Consider the following 27,876-nt stretch of genomic DNA (forward strand, 5'->3'; position numbering starts at 1 on the left):
CCAGGCTGTTAGATGAAGAGAGTGAAGCTTGACATTGAGCAGATGACCGTCCTTCTGAGATAACAGATGAGGAATCAGAGGTAAAGGCCATGGAGGCTTCTTTACCAGACTCCGTAGTAGTGGGTACCAGTGTTGCGAGGCCAATCTGGAGCTATCAAAATCATCCTTGGCCTGTCTTGTCTGACCTTTAACAGTACCTTTGGAAGAAGAGGCAGAGGTGGAAAGGCATACACATGAAGGTTTTTCCAACTGAAAGACAGAGCATCCACTTTCCAAGCTGTGTGATGAAACCCCTTTGTGCAATACTTTGGCAGCTGGTGGTTTAGTGGAGAAGCGAACAGATCTATGTCTGGAGTTCCCCATGACACTGTCAGTTTCTGAAATACATGAAGATCCAGTTTCCACTCGTGGGGATCCATGATTTGTCTGCTTAACACATCTGCTAAGGAGTTCTGTGCTCCTGGCAGAAACCTTGCCTGAAGAGTTAGTTGCAGGCTTAGCGCCGTCTCCCATAAAATCATTGCTTGCCTGCATAGAGGATAAGAATGTGTTCCCCTTGCTTGTTGATGTACCACATGACAGTTGTGTTGTCTGTTAGAATCAACACCTGCCCTGGAAGAAGTAACTCCTTGAAAGCCATTAATGCAAACTGGACTGCTAACATCTCTTTCATGTTGATATGTAGATGCTGTAGTCTGGCAGGCCACTTGTCTTGTATCCACTTTCCATTTAGATGAGCTCCCCAAGCAATGTCCGAGGCATCTGTCGTTAAGATCTGACTTGCCTCTGGCCGGGTCACAGAGAGTCCCTTGTTTAGGTGACATTCCTGAGCCCACCACAAGAATTCTTTTTGAAGGCAAGGTATTATTTGAATGACAGTGTCCAAATCCTGGCAGTGCTGTGTCCATACATTTTGAGATACCATTGTAGCTTCCTCATATGCAGTTTGGCATTGGGAAGCACCAGAATACAAGATGCCATGAACCCTAATGCTTGAAGGACTGTCCTTGCAGTCAGCACGGACTGATGAGATAGTTGATGGAAGTAAAGTGACAGACTCTTTTGTTTGTCCGGGGTTAAAAGGCCATCTGGGCTGCTGTATTCAGTCTCACACCCAGAAAGCACATGTCTTGAGAGGGTACTAGACTGGACTTTATTTCGTTCACAGAATACCCTAGGCATCTTAGCACTGCGATAACATATTCCAGATGCTGTAGAAGATCTTCCTTTTCTTGAGCCAGAATCAGGCAGTCGTCCAAGTAAGGATAGATTTGAATTCCTTGAAGCCTGAAGTAAGCTATCACTGGAGCCAGAACCTTTGTGAACACTCTGGGCAGTAGATAAGCCAAAGGGCAATGCAGAGAACTGATAATGAGAATTTCCAGCTCGAAACCGCAGATACTTCCTGCAACTTAGCCTTATAGGCACATGAAGGTAAGCTTCTTTGAGATCTAAAGTTACCATCCAGTGATCTTTGCCCAGCAGAGGTAAAAGCTGTTGTAACGTCAACATCTTGAACTTGGGAATGTCCAGATAAGTGTTGAGGATAGATAAATCCAAAATTGGTCTCCACGTGTTTCCCTTCTTTGGTACAAGGAACAGGCGAGAATAAAATCCTAGGCCCCTTTCTGATACAGGGACTGGCTGAATGGCCCCTATGTGAAGTAACTGAGAAACTTGCTTGTGAGCCTCTTTTCTTTGTGGAGGAGGAACGTCTGGCATGCCTTTGAAAGGGGGCATTGTATGGAAATAAAATCTGTAACCGTGGTGAATGATATCCAACACCCATTTGTCTTGAGTAATTAAATCCCAATTTTCTTTGAAAAGAGACAGTCGTCCTCCCAAAGGAGCTGCCAGCGTGAATCTGCTGGCAGCTGAAAAGACAGGTCATTGGGTCTGTTTACGAAAGGACTGACCCCTGCCCTCACCAGAAGTCTGAGCAGGTGAACTCCCTGTTCTAGGCCTAAAAGAACCTTGAGCCCTACCCCTACCACGTCTAGACCTACCCCTAGACTGGGAATCATAAGCAGGATATGTCCACCCCTTAGCAGGCCAATTTCTACTAAACTTTGGTGGCTGCACCTGCACAAAATCTTTAACAGTTTGCATAGACTTAGCTTTGTCCTCCATTTTCTTTAAAACTGCTTCCACAGGCGATCCAAACAACACATCAGACTGTAAAGGAGCATCCAAAATCCTTGTCTTAACATGCTCAGCTAAATTCTGATCCTTCAACCAGGCATGCCTGCGAAGAACAGAACTGGTAGCAGCCACCCTCGAGGAGGCCTGTACAGCATCAAAACCACATTGCAAAGAATGCTTACCCACTTGTTCAGACACATGAACCAAATCCAGCAACTCTTTACACTCAATACCTTCCGCCAAAGCATCCACCTTAGATTTCAATTGTGAAAGGAGATAATTCTGATATTTTAGCATGTGAAACTGACAATTCAAAGCTCTCATGGCTAGAGTGGAAGAAGTATACACTTTCTTTCCCCACCTATCCAAAGCCCTTGCCTCTTTATCAGTGGGAACAGGATTTTTAACCACAGAAGCCTTTACACCCTTAGGCCCTTGAGAAATAGTTTCTGGGTCCGCCCTAGGACTCTTAAACAAATATTTATGAGCTTGGGCACCCTATAATACCTATCAGGCTTAACAGGAGCAGGAGGCAAAGAGTCAGGGTTCAGGGAAGCCTCTGCAAAAACATCTTCCACCACATTCAACACAGGAGGAATAGCTAAAGGCCTATGCTGGGGTAAAAACAAGAACTCCCTAAGCCTTTTCCTGGAATCAGAGTAATCCTGGCCTTCCCATTTAAAGTGCTCCCTCATGGAATGCAGAGTCTCTGAAAATGAGAAATCCTCAGGCGGAGAAGCTGTAGGAGTGGAATCATCCACATCAGAATCAGAATAAGTAGGATACTCCTGCATATCTTCCACAGAAGATTCTGAAGCCTCTGAACACTGTTCAAAACTATCAAACTCCGGTTCCACCCTAGGCCTCTTATCAGGCGGGGGCATAGAACCCCTAATCATAGTAATTAAATCTTCTGCCATTTTAAGCATATGTTTCTTAGGTACAGAACCCGAAATGCTAGGAGAAGCCCCACTGAAGCTGAACTAGGCCTACCTCTCAAAGAAGTTTTGGCAACAGAAGGAGAGGCTCTAACTACCTTGGGAAGAGAGGGAAGAACAGTCACCTGAGAAGGCGCCTCAGCCTGGCCTACCTCCTGAGAAGGCACATCCTGTAAGAGTATAGTTTCTGCCTGGGACTCCATGGAAACTCCTGGCAAAACCTCCGGCTCCACTGAGCCTTCTAAAGAACCGGCGTCCGGGACTGCGGTTCCTCAACCCTAGGCTTCACTGTTTTATCCTTGCGCTTCTTGGAGGCGGGCGTCGGAGCATCCGGCGGCATTTTATAATTACAACGCTTCCCAAACACTAACCTGGCACAGTCTAACCTCCTCTTAATAGTGCGTTTGTTAAACCTAGCACAAGAGCGGCAACCAACAACGTCGTGCTCAGGCCCTAAACAAGGTATACACAAGGTATGATAATCCCTATGAGGTATCTGTTTCCCACAAGAAATACAGTTATTCACTTTTTCTGACATCCGGTAAAATACTGAGGCAAGAAAAACCAAAATGTTCCCCAACGGGGTACTTAGCCAACTCTGTTTCGGTCTGAAACTCCGGTTTCGGAAATATTTCAGAACGCCAACCTGCACTCGCAAAACTGCTTCTGCATCGGACCATGCGGCAAAAAAGACTGAGGATATGACGTCGGTCATGCGCATTAGTACCCTGACGTACTGACGTCAGTCTAATGCGCCCTGACCGACGTCAGCCTTATACTCTGGTATTCGGGCCGACTGGACGCGGACTATACCCAATAGTCAGGACTGCAGCAATGGAAGACGAAGAACATCCTATGGCTCTACAACTATCATTAACCAATTGGTTGATATGATTAGAAGAACTCATAGCTGAATCTACCAATATGCCTAGGTCCTTAAATGAATCTACAGTTTCAATCACTGTGTGCTGTATTAAATATTCACCTTTCAGTTTATGTCTCCCAAATCTCATATACTTAGTTTATGATGCATTTATCAGCATATTATTCTCTCCTATCAGCATATTATTCTCTCCTGTGCCCAAATGGTTAATTTAGTCAAGTTACTTTGCAGACATGACTTATCCTGTAACATTTGTAATCAATTTACCCAATTTCAGGTCATCTGCATATAGACTGTAGAACACCTCACATGAAAAAGGTCTGAAAGATGCAATCAACAAGTAAGGGCCTAAGACAGAACCCTGTGGGGCACCCTGACTGTAAACAAGGAATTCACCTGTCCAGTTGCTGTATGATACTTGCCATAGTTTGTCACTTTGTTATTCATGTTTGTTCAGTTGGGTTTAATTTATCTCAGCTGTATGTAACAAGCTTTTCTCCCCAGGTCTCTGCTGAAAATGGGCCTCATGCCCAGTCGGACATTACCTGCTTAACAAATGAAATAAATAAATGTCCTATTTGTAAGCCAAGCAGTTATCCATCTTATCAAGAGTACATCAATACCTAGCTGTACTAATTTGTTGATCGGTGTTTCGTGTATGACCCTGTCAAATGCTGAAGTTAAGTCTATATAAAATTACATCACAGCACAATTTTTCATGCTTAGCTATTATATTGTTATAGAACATTATGTTACAGGTGGTAATAGATCTATTTTCCACATATGCATGCTGATATATGGTTTCTAGTCCCAACCTATCCATTCTGACAATCACTTGCCCAATATTACCTTTTCCACAACATGAAAGTAGACTTAAGGGTCTATATGATTCTGAGTTTGTCAAACTCCCCTTTCCCTTAAAGACAGGTTTAATAGGCGCATGTCTCCAATCTTAAGGAATCTTCCCATATTTATGTGACCTAGTGAATAATAGATATAATGGTAGTGTAAGTTCTTGCTGAAGTGATCTCAGGTAATTGTTACTAATTCCGTCTCCTCCTTGAGCTTTGTTTGGATCAAGTTTGCTCAGTTCTTTTTCAATATAATCTAATTTGATTCCAGTATCTGGCCTTAACTGGATATCACTAGGGCAATTTGTGAAGCCAAACTGCTTTGCATAAGATTTTGCACATATATCTATAATCGGTTGTGTCAGAGAATCATAATTTTCTTTCGGCTGTTCCTGTTAGGGGTCGCCACAGCGGATCATCTGTTTCCATTTCTTCTGGGCCTCTGCAACTTGCTCTGTCACACCAATCACCTGCATGTCCTCTCTCACCACATCCATAAACCTTATCTTAGGCCTTCCTCTTTTCTTGTTACCTGGTAGCTTCACCCTTAGCATCTTTTTCCCCAATATACTCAGCATCCCTCCTCAGCACATATCCAAACTAACATAATCTTGCCTCTCTGGCTTTGTCTCCAAACCTTCCAACCTGGGCTGACCCTCTAATATACATATTCCTAATCCTGTCCACCCTCATCACACTCAGTGCAAATCTTAATATCTTTAACTCTGCCACATCCAGCTCAAACTCCTGCCTTTTTTTGTCAATGCCACTGTCTCCAACCCATATAACATAGCTGGTCTCACTACCATCTTGTAGACCTTCCCTTTCACTCTTACTGGTACTAGTCTGTCACAAATCACTTCTGACACTCTTCTCTACCCACTCCATCCTGCCTGTACTCTCTTCTTCACCTCTCTTCCACACTCACCATTACTCTGAACTACTGATCCCAAGTATTTAAACTCATCTACCTTCGACAACTCTACTCCTTGCATCCTCACCATTTCTCTATCCTCCCACTCATTCACACACATACATTGGCTTAGTCCTGCTGACCTTCATTCCTCTTCTCTCTAGGGCACATCTCCATCTCTCCAGGGTCATCTCCACCTGTTCCCTACTCTCACTACAGATCACAATGTCATCTGCAAACATCATAGTCCACGGGGACTCCTGTCTGATCTTGTCTGTCAACCTGTCCATCACCACTGCAAATAAGAAAGTGCTCAGAGCTGATCATTGATGTAATCCCACCTCCACCTTAAACGCATCCATCACTTCCACCACAGACCTCACCGCTGTCACACTACCCTCATACATATCCTGTACCAGTCTTACATACTTCTCTGACACTCCTGACTTCCTCATACAATACCACAACTCCTCTCTAGGCACCCTGTCATATGCTTTCTCTAAGTCTACAAAAACACAATGCAACTCCTTCTGACCTTCTCTGTAGTTCTCCATCAACAGTCTCAGAGCAAACATCGCATCTGTAGTGCTCTTTCCCAGCATGAAACCATACTGCTGATCACTAATCATCACATCCCTTCTTAACCTCATTTCCACTACTCTTTCCCATAACTTCATGCTGTGACTGATCAATTTAATCCCTCTGTAGTTACTACAGCTCTGCACATCACCCTTATTCTCAAATATCGGTACCAAAACACTTCTCCATTCCTCAGGCATTCTCTCATTTTCCAAGATTTCATTAAACAATCTGGTTAAAAACTCCACTGCCATTTCACCTGTTGTGTCACAGAATACATTTTACAATCTGCACACAGTTTATCAATTTGTCTCTCTTTACTCCTTCCACATCTTATGTATCTAGAAAAAGGTTCCCCATTATGCTCAATATCTTTATATAAATTGTCTTCAAATTTCTCTTGATCTTGTCTCAAACCTTTGCTTAATTTGTTTGTCCAGCTTGTTTATTTCAGTTTTCATAGTTTAATTTCATAGTTTAGTACTAGGCTATCTGCCCTGGGGCATTTGTAAGCCTAGCCATAGTGATGTGGCTTTCGCCACCCCATGAAATGGTACACAAATGCACAGAATAGATTTAGAATACTGTGCCTCTGTCTAGTAGTGACACAGTGAAGGTCCCCTTATATAACAGAATTAGTTTACTGTGCCCCTGTCTAGTAGTGACACAGATATGACCCCTGGGGTAAACTTACGATCTCCCATCCACTCATCAAGATTTCTCTTGAAAAGAGTCAGTGAGGGGCTCTGTCTAACATGAATTAGGATCTTGTTCCGGAGCATGGGAAGCCTCTGGGTTATGAATCTATCCCTCCAGCATGTCCTATTCATACTTGTACCGAGGTTTAAGTCTTTAGCTCTCGTGGTTCTGATGGATTTGGATTTTTTGAGGTGGAGCATGTCCATCAGTTCCTGATTGGACATGGCCTTGTACGTCAGGCAGAGATCACCTCTGAGCAGGCGGTATGCTACTGAATAGAGCTGGAGTTTCTTTAGTCTGGCAGAATAAGACATATGTTGGGAGACCCTTGATCCTCTTGGTGAGGTACTTTTGTGGTCTCTCTAGCTGTTGCAAATGCCGGGTGAGGTACATACCAAATGGGGCATTATACTCAATCATGGGTCTGATGAGGGAGGAGTATAGGGGTACAATGACATCCTTGGATCTGGATGTGAATCCCTTCAAGATAAGGTGTGCAAGGTAGAATGTTTTTCTAACCACTTTGGCAACGTGGGTGTCAAATGAGAGGTCGCTGTCGACTTGGGTCCCTAGGTCTCTGATTACTTTTTCTGTACTCAGTGGGTTGCTGTCTATGTGATAATTTGTGGGTACTTTGTTTTTCCCAAAGGGGATGACTATACATATTTTGGCATTTAGTTTAAGGCCATGACTCCGGCACCAGTTGTCCGTTTCTGTGAGGCCTTTTTGTAGGATGTATGTGTCCGCTGGTGTATCGACTATGGCGCCTAGTTTGCAGTCATCTGCAAACTTTGTCAGCCACAACCCTCCCATGTTTGCTTTAACATCTGAGAAATAAATGCCGAACAAGAGGGTTCCCAGGACAGATCCCTGTGGGACACCACTTGTGACTGGCTTTGAGTCTGACATTGCTCCAGCGATTTTAACTTTATGGGTTCTGTCCTTTAGCCAGTTTGCAACCCATCTAGTGACATAAGGGTTTACGTTTAAGCTGTTGAGCTTATCTATGATGCCTGAGTGGGGTATTGTGTCGAAGGCCTTAGCCAGGTCCAGGTAGGCTGTATGGACTGCTTTGCCCTCATCAATGGCTCTAGTGACTGTTTCGAAAAAGTCAAGCAGGTTCAAAAGGCAGGATCTGCCCTTCACAAAGCGGAACTGGGTGGGGTCAAGTGTCTGTAGGTCCCCAATGTCTCTGTTTATGAGTTCCATGATGATTCTTTCCATAGCTTTGCAGACCAGGCTGGTTAAGCTTATGGGGCGGTAGTTCCCAGGGTCTGTAGAGGTACCCCCTTTGTGGAGTGGGACCACTGTTGCTGTACGCCAGTGTTCAGGTACATATCCTGTAATAAGGCTAAGGTTAAATAGCATTTTTATGTGCGGGTTTAGCTCCTCTTGGAGTTCACGTAGCATGCAACCCGGGATACCGTCGGGTCCCATTGATGCTGTGTTTTTAGCTTTGTTGAGGGCTCTCACTTGAACATCTGAGATGACAGGAGATTACATTCAGCTGGGATAAGTATTTCTTCTTTTGGGGTGAGGGAGGGAGAAATTTGCACTGAACCTGTCAGCCAGAATGTTGGCAATATCTGTGGGTTCAGTGTATTTTTTGTTGTTGTGAACTAACTCTGAGCATATCTGAGGGTTTCCGCCCAGGTTTCTAACATAGCTGAAGAAGGCTTTGTGGTTATCTTTAGTGTCCTTAGCGATTTTTCTCTCAAAGTTGGCCTTGGATGTTTTATAAGAGAACGTAGTTTTCTGCTAGTGTTGATCAGAGATGTCTTCCCTTTATGGGATTTTGCTCTGTCGTGCAGTAGCTTCCTTCTTTTGTTATACAATTTGTTAATGGCTGAGGTCCACCAGACAGGACGCTTGCCTTTGGTGGAGAGGGATTTGGATTTATTTGGGATTGCATGATCCATGCATTCTTGGAGATGTCCATAGAAAGCATTTGTGAAGGATTCGGCATTGTGGGATGTGGTATCCACTGGCCCAGTGGGCTTAAAGGATACCATCTCAGTCTTAAGAAGAGTGAAGTCTGCTTTTGAGAAATTTTTCACTGTGGTCTTTTGTGCTGGGGGTGGAGGTGGGTTATGTATATTCAGGGTGATTAGTTTGTGGTCAGATTTCACTAGTGAGGGGTATACTTCCGGTGTGGAGCATTTTGTCCCCATGTTTGTGATGATCAGGTCTAGTATATTATCTCCCCTAGTGGGAGAGGTGACTAGTTGTTCCAGTGCATTTGAATTTATGAATTCCAGGAACCTTTGGGCTAGAGTGTTAGGGCTAGAATAATGTACCCAATCTATGTTTGGGTAGTTGAAGTCTCCCAGTATGATGGTATTTTGTGATACATTCATATCCTCCAATGTCTTCAGGAAGGTTGAGTGGGGTTCCTGAGATTGAGTGGGTGGTCTGTAACATGCTACCAGTTGTATAGCAGTTTTGGCTATGGTTAGTTGCACCTGTATGGTCTCCGATGCTTCATGTGTTGCTACTAACCTGGATGTGTGGGTGTCCTTGATGAATATGGACACTCCCCCTCCCTTTGTGGTTCAGCCCGGGTTTTGGGGCCGAAAAGCATGATACGAGGTATAGCCTGGTAGTGCTGGGGTGCTCTCAGGAGCCTTGAACCAGGTTTCAGTTACTGCACAGACGTCGATGTTCTCCATACTGAGGAGTGCATCGAGTGCCTGCATCTTGAGATTTAGACTTCTGGCGTTGAGCAGCATTACCCTTAGTTTTTTTTCCATTTTTGTTTTCTAAGGAGGTGGGTTTGTCTTTTGAGCCTTACCTAAAAAGGCACTATGGGGGTGGCAAGAGCCTTAGCCAATATCCGGAAGCCCAGTGGTGACAGGTGCAAGCCGTCCCTTGCGAAGCAGCGTAGCTTGTCCAACATGTCATCCCAGGCAGACAGACACTGGATCCCCTTAGAATGACACCAGTACTTGAGCCAATTATTAAAGCTGATCATCTTGTCTTTGTATTGTGGCATCATTCTTGGTGAGGGCAAAATGCTGCTCAGGGTCAGGGTCATACCAGCCTGGGCTACATAATCATAGAGCTCCTCTATGTCTCTTTTCATGTAGTCCAGGGAGGTACGTCTCAGGTCATTCACGCCAGCATGGACAATGACAGAGTCATATTTGTACTTTCTTTGGAGTGACCTGAGTGCGTGTGTTATGTGGCGGATCCTAGCTCCCGATAGGCAGCTCACAGTCATCCTCTCCTTGTTCAGCCTGGTAAGCGGGACATCAGTGTGTCTGACTATAGAGTCACTTATTACTAGTGTATCAGGCATGGTGTTTGGCCTTAAGGGCTGTGACTGATTGACACACTGATTTATTGAAGTATGTGTTGCATGTGCTTTGTTTTGAGGTGGTGGATTCTCAAAGTTGTAGTTCGACCACTCTTCTTGGTCTAATGTCTTTCATGGATCTGTTGTATTGCTTTTGACAGTTTTTCTTGTGCAAGTATTTTTATTTCCTCTAATTTCTCTCAATCTTTTTAAATATCTTCTATCTCGAAATTCTGGGCTTCTTGCAGAATAGTAACAATACATAAATTCTTCCTGATCCTCAATGGTCAACGCTATCATCTTTATGGCTCTTTTTTGGCCCATCAGTTTTTGTGGACCACTTTCTTTTACAACAAGGGGTGGGCATCCTCCCCCTTAGTCTGGCCTAACCCCATTGTAGGAATGTGTCTTGAGGATTCTACACTGACATTTTTTCCAGTCCTGTCACCAGTGTGCATACAAGGCATGGCACTTGTTTATCCTGGGATTTGTGCAATTAGTGGTCTCTCTTATTTTTCAACCTACCTTTGTCCATGATGTATGTTATATAAAATACAGTCTATATATCAGTGTTGTCTTGCTAAGATGTTTTGAAAACAGGGTCCACCAAATGAAGGTACTCACCAAGACTTGAGATGTTTTGAAAACAGGGTCCACCAAATGAAGGTACTCATCAAGACTTGAAAAGAAATTAAATATCAGCAATAATACTCTCCTTTTCTTGCTGATTTAATTCTCTCTCCATTCATATCCCCCTATTCAATTCATTCAGACCCTCATCTCTGGTTGTATATATTGGGAACTGATCATGGAGACATTCAGACATTGTATTAGAGGTGGTATATTTTCTAGTCTGACAATAGGATCCAGTCTAATAAGAAATTTGATGTATTGCTCTAATGGGTGGGGCTATTAATTGTGTGAAACCAAATAGGTTCACACTAGATGTAAAGGAATTAAGAGATTCTGTTCAGCCAGCTGACATTCACATGACTTGGTAGTATTTTTTTCTTGTGGAATTGTTATGGATATCCAATGTGGGATATACACCAGTATAGTTATATTGTTGCCAGAAGAGATGCAAAGAACAGTAACACATATCTGTTTATAAATTATTTAATTTCAGGAAAGTAGTAAGAAGCTCTGCGACACTGAATGTTGGCATTGGTTTGTTGTAAGGGGAAATGTGGTAGTTGTTGGGAAATATTAAAGCAATAGCACCACCTTTCCTCTTTATACTTAGTAAGTTTAATGCCACTGTCTGCCAAAAAAAGAAATTACTAGAAAATGTAAGTCAAAACCTAAACCAACTATAGAACAGAGCACATATGTATGTAACTTTAAGAAGCATTTCAGATATAGGTATATGCATACAAATAGTAAGCACGTGCAGGCAGCAATGCCATTTTTACAGAACAGCCAGGGTGTGAACATGTATGAGTGTAGTAGTCAGTCTGTTTATATGTTTATTTAAGTTACTAAGTCTCATTCCTGATGTCTTTGTATGTAATAAAACTGACTGAATCGAACCCACACGTGTTAGTTTTATCCTGACCAGACGAGCGACATGGTGTCAAAACCAGGATTGAGACCGCAACTTCTTCAAGCCATAAGGTGCAGAGTTGACAGTGAAGGTACATTGAGCAGGCTGGGTGATAACACTGCTCAAATGATCAAAAAGGGCCAGAAACGAACTTAAGGTAACCAAAACTTGCACAAATGATTTATTTTGCAAAGAAAATGAAACGGAGCATTTGTAAGGCACAAAATGCATTATTAATCAAACAAGTAGCACAAAATGCATTATTAGTCAAATGAAAGGCATAAAATGCATTATTAATTAAATGTTGGAGACCATGATATTTGATAAGACTTTAACAAAGCATTAAAGAGACCTCATCATCCTATGCGTGCAGTCGAGGAGAATGCCACCCTCACGCCAAATGCCATTGTTTTTTTCTGTCCTAGATGCAGAAAGTTAACTTTGACAAGTAATGCTTGATCGCAATTCTTCACTACTGACTACATTTAGCACACCATCTGGTAGTTACAGATTCCTCAGGATGCCTTTTGGAATAAATTCTGCCAGTGAAGTCTTTCAGCGTGCAATGGAGCAAATTATTTCAGGCTATCCGTGTGCTATAACAGTTGATGATTTACTGGTTGGAGGTAATGGTGAAGCAGAGCAAGACAGAAACCCCAGGAACGTTCTGGACAGAGCATTTGATAACCTCAAACAGCAAATTGCCAATCCACCTACATTGAGATACTATGATGTCCACAAACCAGTACTTTCCTGTGATGCTTCAAAGTTCGGACTTGGTGCAGTTATTCTTACAGAGAGCAGACCTGTTTTCTATGCATCTAGAACTCTTACCCAAACTGAGATGCAGTATGCTCAAATTGAGAAGAAACTTTTGGCAAATGGGTTTTGCAAGTTCGAAGTTTCATGACTATATTTACAGCCGAGCTATTCAAGTCAAAACTGATCATCAACATCTAGCCACTATTTTAAAGAAGCCTATGCATACTGCTTTCAGCAAGATTATAAAGAATGATGCTCAGATTACAAAAGTATAATTTCAAAATGGTCTATACAAAAGGCAAACTTCTTTATCTGGCTGATACCGTATACTAATCACCCATAAACACCACTGAACAGCTTGATGCAGAAAATTTTGACTTAGATGTCATAGGAGTGTGTCATTTTTCTACCACAATACTAAGCTAAGAGATCACACAAAGACTGACCCAATTTTGCAGAAGCTCAACCACTTCATTAATGCTGCATGGCCATCAAAGCAATCCTGTGTACCGCCAGAAGTACAACCTTATTTTCCAAACATAAATGAAATGCTGATGGAAGATGGCACAATTTGCAAGATCACAAAGTTGTTGTTCTTACTTCCTTACATCATGAATACATTCAGATTTTGCATCTCGGCCACCCAGGTTCCAATTCTACCAAAAAAAGGGCAAGAGGACTAATATTTTGGCTTTCTCTATCAAAGATAAAAGTGCTTTTTTCATCTTCAGTATGCAATAGCACTAAACCACATTTGCAAAAAGAGCCACTTCAGCTAAGCCAGATTCCTGAACTACCTGGCCCAACAGTAGCCACTGACATATCTGAGTGGAACAATCAGCATTACTTAGTATTGGTAGACTCTTATTCAAACTGGTTTGAAATCGATTTGCTACCTAACCTAATGTCCAGTGTTGTTATTACTAAGATGAAACATCATTCCTCAGTCCATGGTAGTACACAAAGTTATTTCTGACTATGGTACCCAGTATACCAGTCAATTGTTTCAGAAATTTGCAAAAGAGCAGCACTTTACCCATGTTACCAGAAGTCCAGAATACTCACAAGTACAACAACCTTGCTGAACATGCAGTACTGAGTGCAAAGCAATTAATATAGAGGTCAAACCGTGACAATACTGATATCTTCTTGAATTTGCTTAATTTCAGAAATATATCCCATGACAACCTACTTGGCTCACCTGCTCAGACTTTTATCTAAGCAAACCAGAACAACCTTACCTATCAGTTCTAGTTTGTTGGTGCCTAATGCTAAAAATCAGCAGACCAATCAAAGCTCAACTATTTAAGAAGCATTCCTTTCAGACGTCCAGCTATGACAAAACGAGATTTCTTTGTCCATTAAAAGAAGAGACAGTGAGGATGCAAATGGCAAAAGGCTTTGATCGAATTGGTCAAGTGAGAGGCATATGTGCTGAGCAAAGATCCTAGTTAGTGGAATCTGAGGGTACAGAATACATGAGAAACTGCAGGCATCTTCTTCCTGTGTTAGAAACAATGTCACAACATTGTACCCGTGATACAGACTCTAGATCTCAGAGTAACCCTGACAATATTCATTGTGAAGAACATGTCTCTGTATCCATTCCCATTCCTGATGATGTCCCAGTAGTCCCCAGAGTTGAACATTCCTTGAAAACAGTGCCCATGGCTAGAACCAATTCTGATTTTTACATTACACGATTAGGTCATATTTCTAGACCTAGTGTAAAATACACAGAAACCTGAACATGACTGACATGCAATCATACAAAATTAGACACGCATAAAACAAAGAATTAGTTCTGTATAACTACATGTCAATGAATGCTGTCACTTGGCATGTGATCTATTTCTCAAAGAGGAGGATGCAGAACAGAGCGTGTGTATTAGAGTATTTCCAGATGTACGCACGTGCATATAAACAGTAAGCATGTGCAGTCAGCAGTGTCACTTTGAGAGAACAGCCAGAGTTTTAACATGTATAAGTGTTGTAGTCAGCCTGTTTATAAGTTCATTTAAGTTTAAGTTACTAAGCCTCATTTCTGATGTGTTTGTGTGTAATAAAGCTGCTTGCACCGAACCCACAACTGTTTGTTTTATCCTGACCAGACGAGCAACACCCACTGTAACTGAAGTACTAAATATTGCATAGGAGATAGAAGACTGGAGGTGGGGTCTTTAGAAAAGAGGAGTGAAATGCATATAAATAAATAGAATTTGTGGGAACAATATATGCAGAAAATTGTTCAGGAGTAGGAGTAGTTAGGTTTAAGAGAAGGCAGGAACTCAGCAATATATGTAAAGTTGACGTGAATAATTATTAAAAAAATGCATGTGCACTGCATGAAATAATGAAAATATTTTATTTTTTTGATTAATGTTTAAAACATGATTTAATAATGTTAAACAAACCCTCTCTTGGCATGTATCCCATTATAACTTTAAATCTACACATTACTCAAGCTTTACTACCTCCCCTCCACATTACTCATTTCAAAGAGTTACTACTACTCTTTCTCTTGGAGGAGTATTTCCAAATGTTTCCCTTAAATAACCCTCCTGAACTTCAGAGCCTCTTCTCCTCCTCACTATTTTTTTCACCTAAAATTCTTACTCCCTTTCTTACTGTCTTGCAAGTCTAAGTCACATCACATAGGACTGCAAAACAAATGTTAATGTGCAATCAAGCTTCTAAACAGCATCTGCCATGGAGTTTCACAAAGTGACAGTTTCAGGACTCAGTCTAAATGCACACAGGGGCCTAGTGAGCAAAAAAATAAAAAAACAAAACAAAAAAAAAAATGAAAGTGATATGTAACTAATTCTAAATTATGAATCTAGTCCATTTAAACAGAACCATCTATTCTAAAAAATACTGAAAAACCATTATGGAATGGAGAAGGGACACACAAGAAAATGCATTTTGCATAACCAGGCCTACAAGAAGACTCATTCCCATACAGCGATCCTATGTCACTGCCATTCAGTGAAACAGTACAGAAATTAGTTTGCTAATCATCCTCCATACCCCAGTCCTTACAAACTGTTCCAAGATCAAAACAATCAGGCATTTGTTTTATGACAGCCACTTTTAATCCCCTCTACCATAAGTTCACCCATCACTTACCATGGTTCCTCATGTGGTCACGAAGCAGCCTTTCACTCGCAAAGCGTTTGGAACAATGTGAACACTGGAACCTCTGAACTGCCAAAAAACAAAACAAAACAAAAAAAAAACACAACAAAAAAAGAGGAAACGAAAATGTTAGGTGCCCAGAAAAATTAATGTAATTAAACTGTTAAACTGCAAACTCAGTCATTAGAAACAAAGCACAAAAAGAGCACAGTAAATGTTAACCTGGTGCAGGTTACCAGTGCTAGACTGCAGATGTGATAAACCAGGTTCAACCAGTAGATCTAGGACTGTTATAATGAGTAGCCAAACAGCAGCTCTCCTTTAGTTAGAGGCAGTGGCAGATTTCCCATTACAGGACAGCTCCTGGATACAGGCAGACCATGGGATAGCCCAACCTGCATTCTGATAGGCAGTTGAACAAACAAGTGGAAGCACATCTTATAAGAAAGACTATGTGCATTGAACAGTAATGTACATCTTCACACTAGGGAACTGAGGCACAATTAAAAAAAAATCATCTGCTGCCATTATTCAAATGACATAGAAAGCTGCCTCACTCCTGTAGCAAGTGCCCTCAGCATCAAGCAGTATGGTTTCTCCTCCCTCTGTTGAAACCTTAACCTAATGTGTTAGGGAGAGCTAGAGAGAGAAAAGAGCGAAAGTGATTAAATCACTAGTCAGGTCACTTTAAAACCTAATTAAAGTTACAGAAGTCTCTAATGGTACACACACTACAAAAAGAACCGTTGTAGGAAAAATACACATTTATGGTAAGATGGCCACATATCAGTTCTGGCAAGGTCTGCTGTACACATTAACATAATCAAACATCTATCCACTGTTTTATACTTACCCAAGAGTCAGCACAATAATACCTCATAGTCAAAGTATAACAGAATACAGAAGTCTGAATCGATTGTCTGAGGCTCATTTAAGTGGCCACATAAACAAGTTATGCACAACACTGAAGGCTTTGCACCGATATTAATGTTTTATACAGTATTCATGTTATCACTGTGCAAATGTATACGAAAGTCTTTTGCAACTAGCAGAAAATCATTCATCCAGCCATTCTTTAATCCACTTGCAATGTGGGTGTTACAGTGGTAGTAAGCAGAGTGTGGTTGAGTTACTTACCTCCAGTTCAGCCAGTACAATCCCAAGGCACTGCCATGGTCATCCAAGATCTCATCCTTTCAATCACTACCTAAATCACATGATCACAGGTGAAGACTGGGACACAGACCTGTAAATTCAGATAAATTCCATGACTCAGTTCTCACATCACTATCATAAGTAGGATACACAACCTGTAGTACTTCTAGCACTGCAACCATCTGCTGGTCAATCTCCTGATAGCTTCACTTGCCAGCAACACCCCAGGAAGCTTCCTTTCATCAGATATAGCTGTGCCCTCCCTCACCTGCACACAGCAATCTACTTTTTTCCTGGGACAGGATTACAACCCCTGATTGGGACGTTCTGATTTTCACCTAAAATGCTTCAAAATTCAGCAGTGAACCATTTCACTGTGTACTATAGATGACAGCCACTTGAGCACAAGGGGGACAACATCAATTGCAAACAAATATGAAGCTATCACATCCGTAAAAAGTAGACCATTCAGATCTTAGCTGTGCCTTGATATTCTGTCAGTGAAAATACACAAACTGAAGAGGAAATGACAGATACTCTTGGCAGACTCAAACCCAGCATGAATGCATCTGAATTAACAGAGCATGTGAAAACAGTTCTCATTCCACAAATACAGGGCTCAAATGGATCACAGAATAGGTGTTGGGACCCACTATTGTTGCATTATTTCCCATACATTCCACAGTACAAGGTTGTATACCTGCTCCATATCATCTTTGCCACTGTAGATTTGTACTGAAGTCAGTACTGAAAACTTCCACGACCCCTCCAACACCTTTGTAAGAACAGATGATACATATTTTCAAGGCCAGGATGGACTCTGTATTGCTCCACCTGAATCAGAAGCTTAGTTATTGGACAAAGCCTCCATTCCAGCACCCTGGCACAGGCTTTCCAATGAAGGCTAAGAAGCATGATCCACCTATAATTGGAACACATCATCCTCTTTCTCTTTTGGAAAATGGGGGGGCCGCTACAGCAGTTGCCAGCGGAGATGTACTGTCATAGCGTTCCAGGCAAAAATAAAATGGAGAGTTTACCAAGACAGCATTACCACACAATGACTTCAGCATTTTCAGCTAGATTTCATCCACTCCAGAAGCCTTGCAACAAATTAAGCTGTTTAAACTGGTACAGTGACCATAAATACATACGTGGATTCCATCTCTCATCTGCTACTGACACAGCCTCCTCAGTGAGTAGCATAGCCACTGCATTCATGAATTCCTCAAAGTGTTCTCTCCTTCTCCTGTTAATGTTTCCAAATAAGTCACCATCTCATCACCACTGCTAAACTACTCAAATAAATATGGCCACATGAGGAGCATCACTAAAAACAGAAGTTATGTACTTACTTATGCAAGGGCTTAATTATGTAATGGCATGGCATCCAGATTTAAGATCATAGTTTGACTATACTCAGCCCTCATTAGACCAATAATAGAGTACAATGCACCCTTCAGCATGTACCTGACCAGGGATTTGCAACATCTAGAGTAGCCACAGAGGTTCCTCACTAAAAGAATATAGGATGTAAATAATATGTCCGATGCAGACTGCTTCAAAGCCTTGTCCCTGTACTCTGTCTTCTACAGACTACTGAGGGGTGATCTATGCCCAACTTAAAAGCCATTCTCCGATCCAGCCCTGATGGATCTGCTGCACATTTGCAAAACAAACAGTACTAAAATTACCCAATCTAAAGATCTAAACCTCGTCTGTGACAAACAAAACATGTTAGAGGGATAGGTGTGTGTCTCAGATTATTCTGTCTCTATTACAGACTCCCCATATATGTGAAACAGAGCTCTTCCTTAAGCCTATTAAAACACAATTTGGACCAATGCATGGGAAATTACAAATTCACCCCTAGTTTGTCACCTGTGGCCCTTATGGACAGAGACAGTTTGTATATACCCCAAGTCACAGGAATATACCAAAGCCATTCTAGCCCATGGGCACTGATAATTAGAAAAATTGGGACATGAATAGCTGGGCTGAAAAATGCTCTAGGTCCATTAGAAATTAGAAGGACAGATCAGCTATTTATCTACTTTGCACATACTAAATTGGGTGAATCCGTTACAGAGGTAACTCTAGTTAGATGGTTGACAGATTGCATTTCATTTGTCTATGACAAGTTGAATCTCCCCTTACCAAAATCTTTAAAAGCTCATTCAACCATATCTATGGCAACTTCTTCTAGAAGTTCTGTGGACGATATCGGAGCAACTTGGTCAAATCCTCATGCTGTTATCACTCATTACAAAATAGATCTGGCCTTGAGGGGAAGAACAGCCTTTGGCTCAACAATAATCAGGAATGTCCTTCCTTAAAGTACACCCATTAGTTGAGGAATGAATTAAAATTGATGACATCAGACAAAGACGTTATGTTCTCTGTTCCATCTGTGTTGTGTATTTTCATTCTTCAACTCCCCACCCATCAACCCCCATCCTTTTTAATGACTAACTACTGGAGGAACGAGAGGCTTCAAGGTCATGACTGTCCTTTGTGTTGAGCTTCAGATATGGCTTGTTGTAATAGTCTTCCTGTCAGGCAGCGAACAAGATCTGAGGGATGTTGGGGATTGGTGCATTATGGGTAGGGAAGGAACTCAAGAGTTTTTTGGTGGCCACGAGCTAGTGTAATGGCTGAGTCAGATCCAAGGATCGGATCCAAACCATTAGTTGAGGAATGAATGAAAACTGACATCATCAGATGGTAGAATTTTTGGCCTTCACTGGAATTGGAAAAACATTGTGGATAACTTCAGAGCAGAAATGTCCAGAAGAGGTTTCCTGGATGAATGAGATATGAAAATTAGAAGGAGACTGAGCAGCCATGGCAGTTCCTTGAGATGAGGCTCAAAGCACAGGGAACCAAATTTGCCTGAGGCAAAAGGGGTAGTTGAGGATAGTCCTTGCACAGAGATTTCTGAAGAAACTATCATGAAAAGAGTAAGAGGGGAAAGTATAAAAGGAGTCCAGAAGGCCAGGGATGGACTACAGCACTGTTGGGTGCCAAAAGATCAAAGTAGCTGCTGCATTTGGTATTGGCTGGAATGTAAGGTGGTTGAAGCAAGACTGGCCTTGGAGAAAAATCAAATCTGCTACTGATGAAAAGAGGGACCACTTATGTTAACAAAATGCAGTTGCTGATCCTGTCCACTAGGAAGCTGTCTCCCTGTGCTGTGCATTGCAATCAGAAGGTTCTATGAAGACAACACCCATTGCCACAATCTCATGGCTTCTTGGCAAAGCGTTTATGTACAAGTTCCATCTTGCTTGCTGATATACCACAGTACCAAAGTGTTGCCCATGTGGAATGAAATCACACCATGGGGAAAGAAGTCCTGTAGAGATTGCAATGCTACAAAAGACCACCCTCATTTCCAGGATATTGAAGTGAAGATGGACCTCTTGTTGGGACTACATTCCTTGGACTGTTCTTCCCTCAAAATGTTCCATCCCCACCCCCAGAGAGGAGGAATCCATAGTGACTGTGGCCAAGAGGAGGGGTAGAATGAACGGTCATCATAAAGTTGCAGAGGGAGACTGTATTAACCAAAGTAGTAGTCATCCGCAGAATGACAAAACATACAAGATGATTAAGAGGCTGTATTACTTGAGACAATTACACAATGAAGGTCCAAGTGCAATACTGTCCTCCAAAATCTGACATGAGGCACTCCAGGTATTAGATGTGATGGTAGCCACAATCACTGAAGAACCAGAGGAGCAGGAAGAGAAGATATCTGACCGAGTCCTGAAATGAGGATCCTAAGAAACTGAGTACTATCATATAGAAGATTTGCAGTTCTCAGTCTTGTGTCCAGATGGCATCCTATAAATCTGAGACTAAGTGGGTTCCAGCTTGGACTTTGAGACTGATGGAAATGCCTGCAGACACAAATGAACCAAACAGTCTCTTGCTGAAATAAGATGCACTCTTGTTATGATAACAAAGATCCAATAGTCTAGGTACAGAAAAACATAAAAACCTTCAGTCTGAGTAACTGCTTCTAACAACATGCCCTTAGTGACACCTAGAGGGCACCTACAGGTGGGGTTCTGAATAGAAATGTTCAGACATAGTAATGACTGGCTTAAGCCAGAAGTATTACCTTCTGAATGGCTTTGCAATCCTGATGTGGAGGTAAGCATCCTGAAAGGTCTACAGATCACATTCAATCTCCTTCTTGTAAGCAGAAGACCTGCTTGCACCATGACCATCCGTAGCTTTGCCTTTTTTTTAAATTATGGTTTAGGCCACTAACATCTAAAAAGGGCCAGAGGTCCTTTGACTTTTTGGAAACTAAAAAGAATCTGGAACAAGCACCAGACCCTCTCTGGTCTGGTGGGACCTCTTGGATGGCTCTTTTTTGAAGGTGGCTGGAAATCCCCTTTGCTGTTATTCTCCTTTGTCAGGGCATATCTGGAAAAGGAAAGAGGACTGTCTGGAAGCTATGAAAAGGATTGTGTAGTCTCTGGATACTGTGCTCTTCACCCTGTTGGCTAGTATGATGGCCAACTTTAATTCTAGATAAAGAGAAAGTCACCTCAGAGTGCCTCCAGAATGCAGTAGTTGGGCAAGCACTCCAGGGGTGTTGGGGCAGTTTCTGGGGAAAGGACCCTCTAAAACCCTGTTTCTGCAAAACCCCTCTGCCTCTGGGTCTGTGCCCACTGAATGGGCCTCCTCTGCCACAAGTGCCTCTATCTAAAAAGGAATCAAAGGGAAGAAGTTGGACTTTTCAAACCAAAGTGGTTTGACACCCTTCTGGTTCCTGGAGAAGGACATCTGAAGGGTTTCAAAGTGTACTCAAATAGCATATAATGTCTTTCCTTCCTGTTCACCTTTCAGGAAGCTTTCCTTAACTTTGGGTGCAATCATCAAGGACATATCATAAGGGGTATTTACAAAGGATGGCTTAAAGTTGTTTGCAAAGTCACAGAGATGCAGCCATGCATGGTGACACATAGCAATGACAGTGCCCACTGTTCTGACCATTATCTGCTGCATTGTGTAGCAGCCTCATGGAGATGTCAAAAAAAGACATCATGGTAGTCACCTGGGACTCTGTTTCAGCATATCTGGGGCAGGAGGGCTTCTCATACAATGCAGTAGTTGTTTCACAAGGTCTCTCTAGAACCTCATCATATGAATCAAATTAAGTGCCCAAAGAGAAAAGGTTCCCGAGGCACAGGCATGCAACTCCAAACAATAATTTGCCCTAAACTCCTTGCTTGGAGAATTGGGCTACAGAACTTTCTTCCAAGCATTTACTATTTACTCCAATGAGGTTTGCCCTTAGGCAGGAGTAAAATTCTGCCTGGCTTGCAGAGCATGCACTCAGCAATGTCATCTACTGCCATTACATCTCTGCCACCAGTTCAATCATATCGTTGGCAGAAGGAACCTCCCAGGAAGTAGACAGGACAGCACCTCCTCATTCGAGGAATTGGGGGGGGGGGGTATTAAGCCAAGTACTCCTCTGGCGTATCAATTCCAAGATAACACCAAATCTGGGATTTTCAGGAAAGGACTACAGGAAACATTCCCTTTCAATCTAGGTCAATGTCTGGGGTAAGAGTCCACGGATTAATGTGTGCATCTCCTTTTACATGTACACTTTATGGGAATTTACAGAGGGACAGTCAGAACTTTGCAAAGTATCCTAGATTCCTTAATGAAGGGGGCTTCAAGACAACAGACACTGCTGTGTCCTTTGGGTTGAAGATGAGGACTCAAAACCTGTTTCAGTGGACGGAACTGAAACTGAGGGTGCCGTCCCTTCCTGTGTCAAGGAAAAGATAAGCCTTCAGGATGACATTACAATCCTGATGTGGACTTCAACAGCCCCAGGGATATCCCAGCAGCACTGACTCCATCCTGAAAGGAAGAGGCAGAAGGCTCTGACAAGAAAGACAATACTGAAGGACTGGTTAGCTCCAGTACAGCAATCAGCATTAACACCTCAAATGCCGCAAACCCAGACACCTAGAACAGCAATAACAAGGCTGGTGTTCAATGAGTCAGATGCAACACTGGGACCAATGGATCAAATCCAACTGATGTCAAAAAGAGATGCACTTGGATAGTCATGGATTCTGAGATCACCAGGATAGTCATGGACTCTGAGATCCCCAGGATAGTCATGGACTCCGAGATCCCCAGGATAGTCATGGACTCTGAGATCACCAGCATTAACGCATGTCGGGGAATGAGCAGAAATAACTGGGCAAACTTAACTTCGTTTTCTTCTTTCCTTCTATTTTTCACAATCCTTTTCGTTGCCATTCTTTCTGTCGTCTTTCTTTTTAGATTATCAGTCAAGTACTATGCTAGCTGCCCTTGTGGGACATTTTAAGTCTAGTCAATTTCCCTTTCAAGGAAGAGAATCAAATCCTGTACCTTGTACCTGTGAGGTAAACACCTTAACCATTATAGCAATCACTAACTTGCAGATCTGGAAGGAAGAAGGTCCTTCAGGATGAGCTTGTTGCAAAGCTCAAGGTCCAAAGGCCTTACAAATGTCATGTGAGACCTGAAGATGTTCCATGCATACAACACACCAGTCATACTTGTCCTGGGGTGGAATCTTGTGCTTGCACTGGGTGCACTTTTTAAAGCCTGAAGCCTTGTCCATGGCTAAAACAGTAGCAATAAGTAAAATGCTTTACAATACACTACACCAAGACATTGGCTCTCTTCTAGTTCATAGGCTATGACAGCAAAGAAAATATATCTATTTGTATTACAGCAACAATACCAGGTTAGACACTAAGGAAAAACAGAGAAAACGGGAGTGATACGGAAGACTAGGCTGCTACCTAACAGAGGGGATAGACAGCAAGAAAGTTATATTGCAAACTAAGTATAGCAGAAAAGGGAAAAACTGACTGAAATAGGGAAAAAATGAACTGAAAGCTGCAAGAAAAAACAGTTCTCAAGAACTTACCAGAGCAATGAAGTTCTACACATTTGTTACAATGGTCTAACACAAAAGCCTCAGTTTTTCAATCACTAGCTTCTTCCTGAGGCAGATCACATCTACAAATATTCAAACACCATCCCTGACAAAAACTCAAACACATGGCTTCCCTTGTTTTTTCCCCCCTTTATCACTTCTATCACTGGCCACTACTATCTCTGGTTTGTGATTTTTTTAAAAGGGTGTTGGCTGTTGACACCTTTATTTCTGGGCTTGCACTCTGCCAGTCTTCAGTTGTCTATGAACTTTGTTTATTTTTTCTTTACCTATCTGTGCAGGCCATCAAGTCTCTGTCACTACCATCTACTCAAAACCTTCCACTGGGGCATAAGGTAATCCATGCAGCCATAAGACGCATCTGTCTTCTAGCCTAACTACTCTACTGCCAGCTGACATAAGGTCCTGCTATGCCTTCCACTGACTGTGTGCACATTTAGGTCCACATCCCATGAAGGCTGTTGTGCAGACGCAGGTTAACAAAAACAAGTAAACATCCCTAGCTCACAGTGCTGCATTCTATGTACCTTTCTGGTCCACCTCCCTCTTCCCCCCTCCACCCAGATAGGGTGAGCCAACCTTGGCAGTTCAATCCCACCATTATTCATCCACTTCCTTCATCATTCAAAGCCAATTATCAGTCTCCGGTTGTCTGGGTCAGTCACGCATTTATCCCTCTAATCGTAGTAAAGTGTGGAATTTAGCTGTATATATGTGTTATGATGTATTGGTGCTTTATATGTGTTGTATACAGATGTAGTGTTCTTTGTGTCAGATGGCAACTCACTGCATACACCAACTTTACGAGTCTTGCAGGTCAGCTGCACAGCAGTACACTGTTTCAGCAGAAGGCTGGCATGCATAAGCCCCTGTGTGAGCAGTATTAGTGGAACTTTCAGAAGCTTGCTGAAATTGCTAACAGGAGTAGATTAGTGCCTTGCAGCAAAAAATAACAATAATAATAAAATACAGTATTCAACCTCATAAATGATGGCCTCACTTCTGGCATGCTTGACCTTCTTCCTCCAATGAATGAATGTGCCAGAGGGAGCCAATGGGCCAGCTAAGCTGTCAGTAGGGATTGCCTGATGGTCAAGTGGGAAATGGAAAAAAGGGTGAAGGTCTAACATTTCACCAATATTTATTAAATATACTATTTCATCCCTCATTTTTGAGTCTGATATATCATTTAGGCTAGTATGAATCATTTCAACATCTAAACTTTGACAAGAGTGAACCTATTAAAGTCGGAAATGCATGTTCTATAGCCCATTTTATTTCAAAGGGCACATCTAGTCACTTTAGGGATTTCACCGTACCACTTAAAAAAATTCTAATCTGATCCATTACCGAATAACTGCTGTGTCTTGTAACCTTTGAACAAGACTTTGAAGAGAACCTGAAATGGTACTACTTGACAGAAACATTGCAGGGTGGAAAAACACCAGCTTCTTGGAAAGGCTTCATGTACTGTCATTATATTGTGCTTCTTATGGGTTACCAAGAGGTGACCTCGGTCTGGTTTATAACAAAGGCAATGTTTGACCTGGTTCTATTTGAACATCTATGCTTGGATCTCACCCCTGATGAAAGGAAACCTAATGCTAAAAATAAATATCAATTTAAAAAAAGGTCATGACAAATCATTATCTTTCTTTAAAACTTAACCTGAAGTATCAAATGTCAAAATGAGGTTATAATGGCAATCCATTGGGTCTTTCTTCAGCAATTAAAAAAATATTGCATTGAACGGCTGTACATCGAATGTCAGTCAACGAACAGCACTTTTAATGAAAAGGGATGTCATCGTAAATAAAGTCATCGAATGGCTGTAGTTGGCCAGCATAAAGGGCCGCAATCTACTACTAGCTTACTGCTAACTTAGCTTTAACAGAGCCTGTAAGTTTCTCCAATTTAGTGTGACCTCAGAGTTGGTATATATAACTAGCAGGGGGGGATAAAACTAGGGGGTTGTGCCCACCACACCACACACTAATTATATATATACCAACTCTGAAGTTGCACTACATTGGGGAAAGAGCAGGTTCTGTTAAACCTAAGTTACTTGTAAGCTAGTAGTAGATCCTGGTCCCTTTATCTTGGTCAGCTATGGTCATTTGTTGACTTTATTTTCAATGACATCCTCGTTTGTTAAAAGTGTTGTTCATGGACTAATGTCTGATGTACAGCCATTTGATTTAATATTTTTTGGTCGCCGAACACAGACACCAATCCACCATCTTGAAGGCCATTAGGTCATAACCTTGACAAATCAGACCCGCGAACTGGAGAAAGAAATAAAATGGACTGGTTCAAAGGGACATCCAAAGACCCTATCCTAATTCTGCCAGCCCACCCTGTGTACTCAGAGAATTTTTATCCCTTCTCTGATTAACTTCTTAACAGATCTTTTGGATTTCACTTTCAATATCATTTATTGTAATTCCGACAACCTACATTTTTTTTATACATGGAACCTCTAAATCTTTTCAGCTTAACATCTTTCTCCCCTACAAACTGTTCAAATCTCTCAATGTTATTCACAATGCCTTTCAGACTGTTCCGTCTACAAACTTGTTTTTTTTTTTTTTTGCTGCATTGTTCTGCAGGGTTCTAGTATTCTCAGCCAGCAAAGAAATCTAGAAAAGAAAGTACAGTTGCCCATTAACAGTATATACGATGCCTACAGAGATTGTGCTGAAAAACTACATCCCGGACTACCATGACTAGTCTGCATAGAGGGTAAGACCTGGTTCCATCTTCTGTTTAAGTACCACATCACTATGATGTTGCTTGTAAACACTTGTAACAGTCCTTGGGGCCATAGATGGAGAGAGATGAGAGCATTTATGAGTGCCAACATTTGTCTTCAGTTTTCATGTTTTGATCAGTCTTTTCTGTTCCAAAACCTCTGCACTTTTATACCCTTAGACACTGCTCTTCAAGCAAAGTATGAGGTTTCTGTTGTTACAAACTGTGCCGGAGCTGGAAGGGAAAATGAGAAACCTGGATTCTGATAAAACAGGTCTCTCCACCAAATCCCTTTTCACAAAGCCCAAAAATTGAAAATGGAATGGCAGTTGATGCTGGGACCATACAAATATTATGCACGACTTGTTTTCTCATGAGTCTTGCCAGAGGAATCCTGAGAATCACAGATGCTATGAGACCCATGAACCTGAGAAATCTCCGGGCTGAGACAGTGAATGGAAAAACTCAGGAACAGAACTAGATGCAGGTCTTCTTTTTCCAGTGGAAGAAAAGCTCTTTAAACTTGGGCATCTAGGAGACACTCCAGGAAAACAATCCTGTGAGGAGTCCGGCAAGAACTTTATATGTTTTCTGAAACCCAAATATGTGTAAGTGATCCCTCACTCAAACAGAAATCTCAGACACTTTGAAAAGGACTGCAAAAATAAGCAGTTTGTCTAAATAGGAAAACGTGAATACCTTGCAGTCTGCAGTAGGCTATCACAGGAGTTAAGATACTTTGTGAATACCTTTGGAGCAGTGGATAGACCAGAGAGTAATGCAGACATACATTAAAGACACACAAAGCCTAAAGAAATGTCTGAAATCTTTTAAATCCAAGGTCACCAGAAAACTCAAATGGGGAATGAGAGGTTATAAGTTTTGAAGGAACAACTTTTTAAACATGGGCTCTATCACAAACAGGTTTAGAAAGGAAGGATCCAAAACAGGTCTCAAAGAGTTTTCTTTCTTTGGTACCAGAAACATTCTTGAATAAAATACTTCTTGCTAACGAAGAAGGACTACTTCTCTCTTATCACTCACTCAGCAGGTGCTGAATGACAAGGTGAAAAAGAGAAGCTTAGTCTGGAGATGATGTGGACACTATCATTAATAAACATGAATTATTTTCAGAACCCATCTGTCTGCAATAATCTGTAGTCAAAGTGAGAAATGCAAGTTCACCCTTTCTGGAATAATTAAAAGCTTGCCAGGGTGGGAAAGGAGTCTTGCAGA

At 41.8% G+C, this 27,876-nt stretch overlaps 1 protein-coding gene across 1 annotated transcript in view; it reads right to left on the reverse strand.

Annotated features, from left to right (window-relative positions):
• LOC122809396 (histone H4 transcription factor) overlaps positions 1-27,876 on the reverse strand; it is a 698,230-nt gene that overhangs the window by 384,612 nt on the left and 285,742 nt on the right. Inside the window, exon 6 of the mRNA XM_044080864.1 lies at positions 15,735-15,812. Coding sequence (XP_043936799.1) covers positions 15,735-15,812 — 78 coding nt within the window. The remainder of the gene's footprint in view (positions 1-15,734; positions 15,813-27,876) is intronic.

This window comes from Protopterus annectens, chromosome 8.part0 (assembly GCF_019279795.1).
Source record: "Protopterus annectens isolate FY-2018-M chromosome 8.part0, PAN1.0, whole genome shotgun sequence".
Lineage (NCBI taxonomy): Eukaryota > Metazoa > Chordata > Ceratodontiformes > Protopteridae > Protopterus > Protopterus annectens.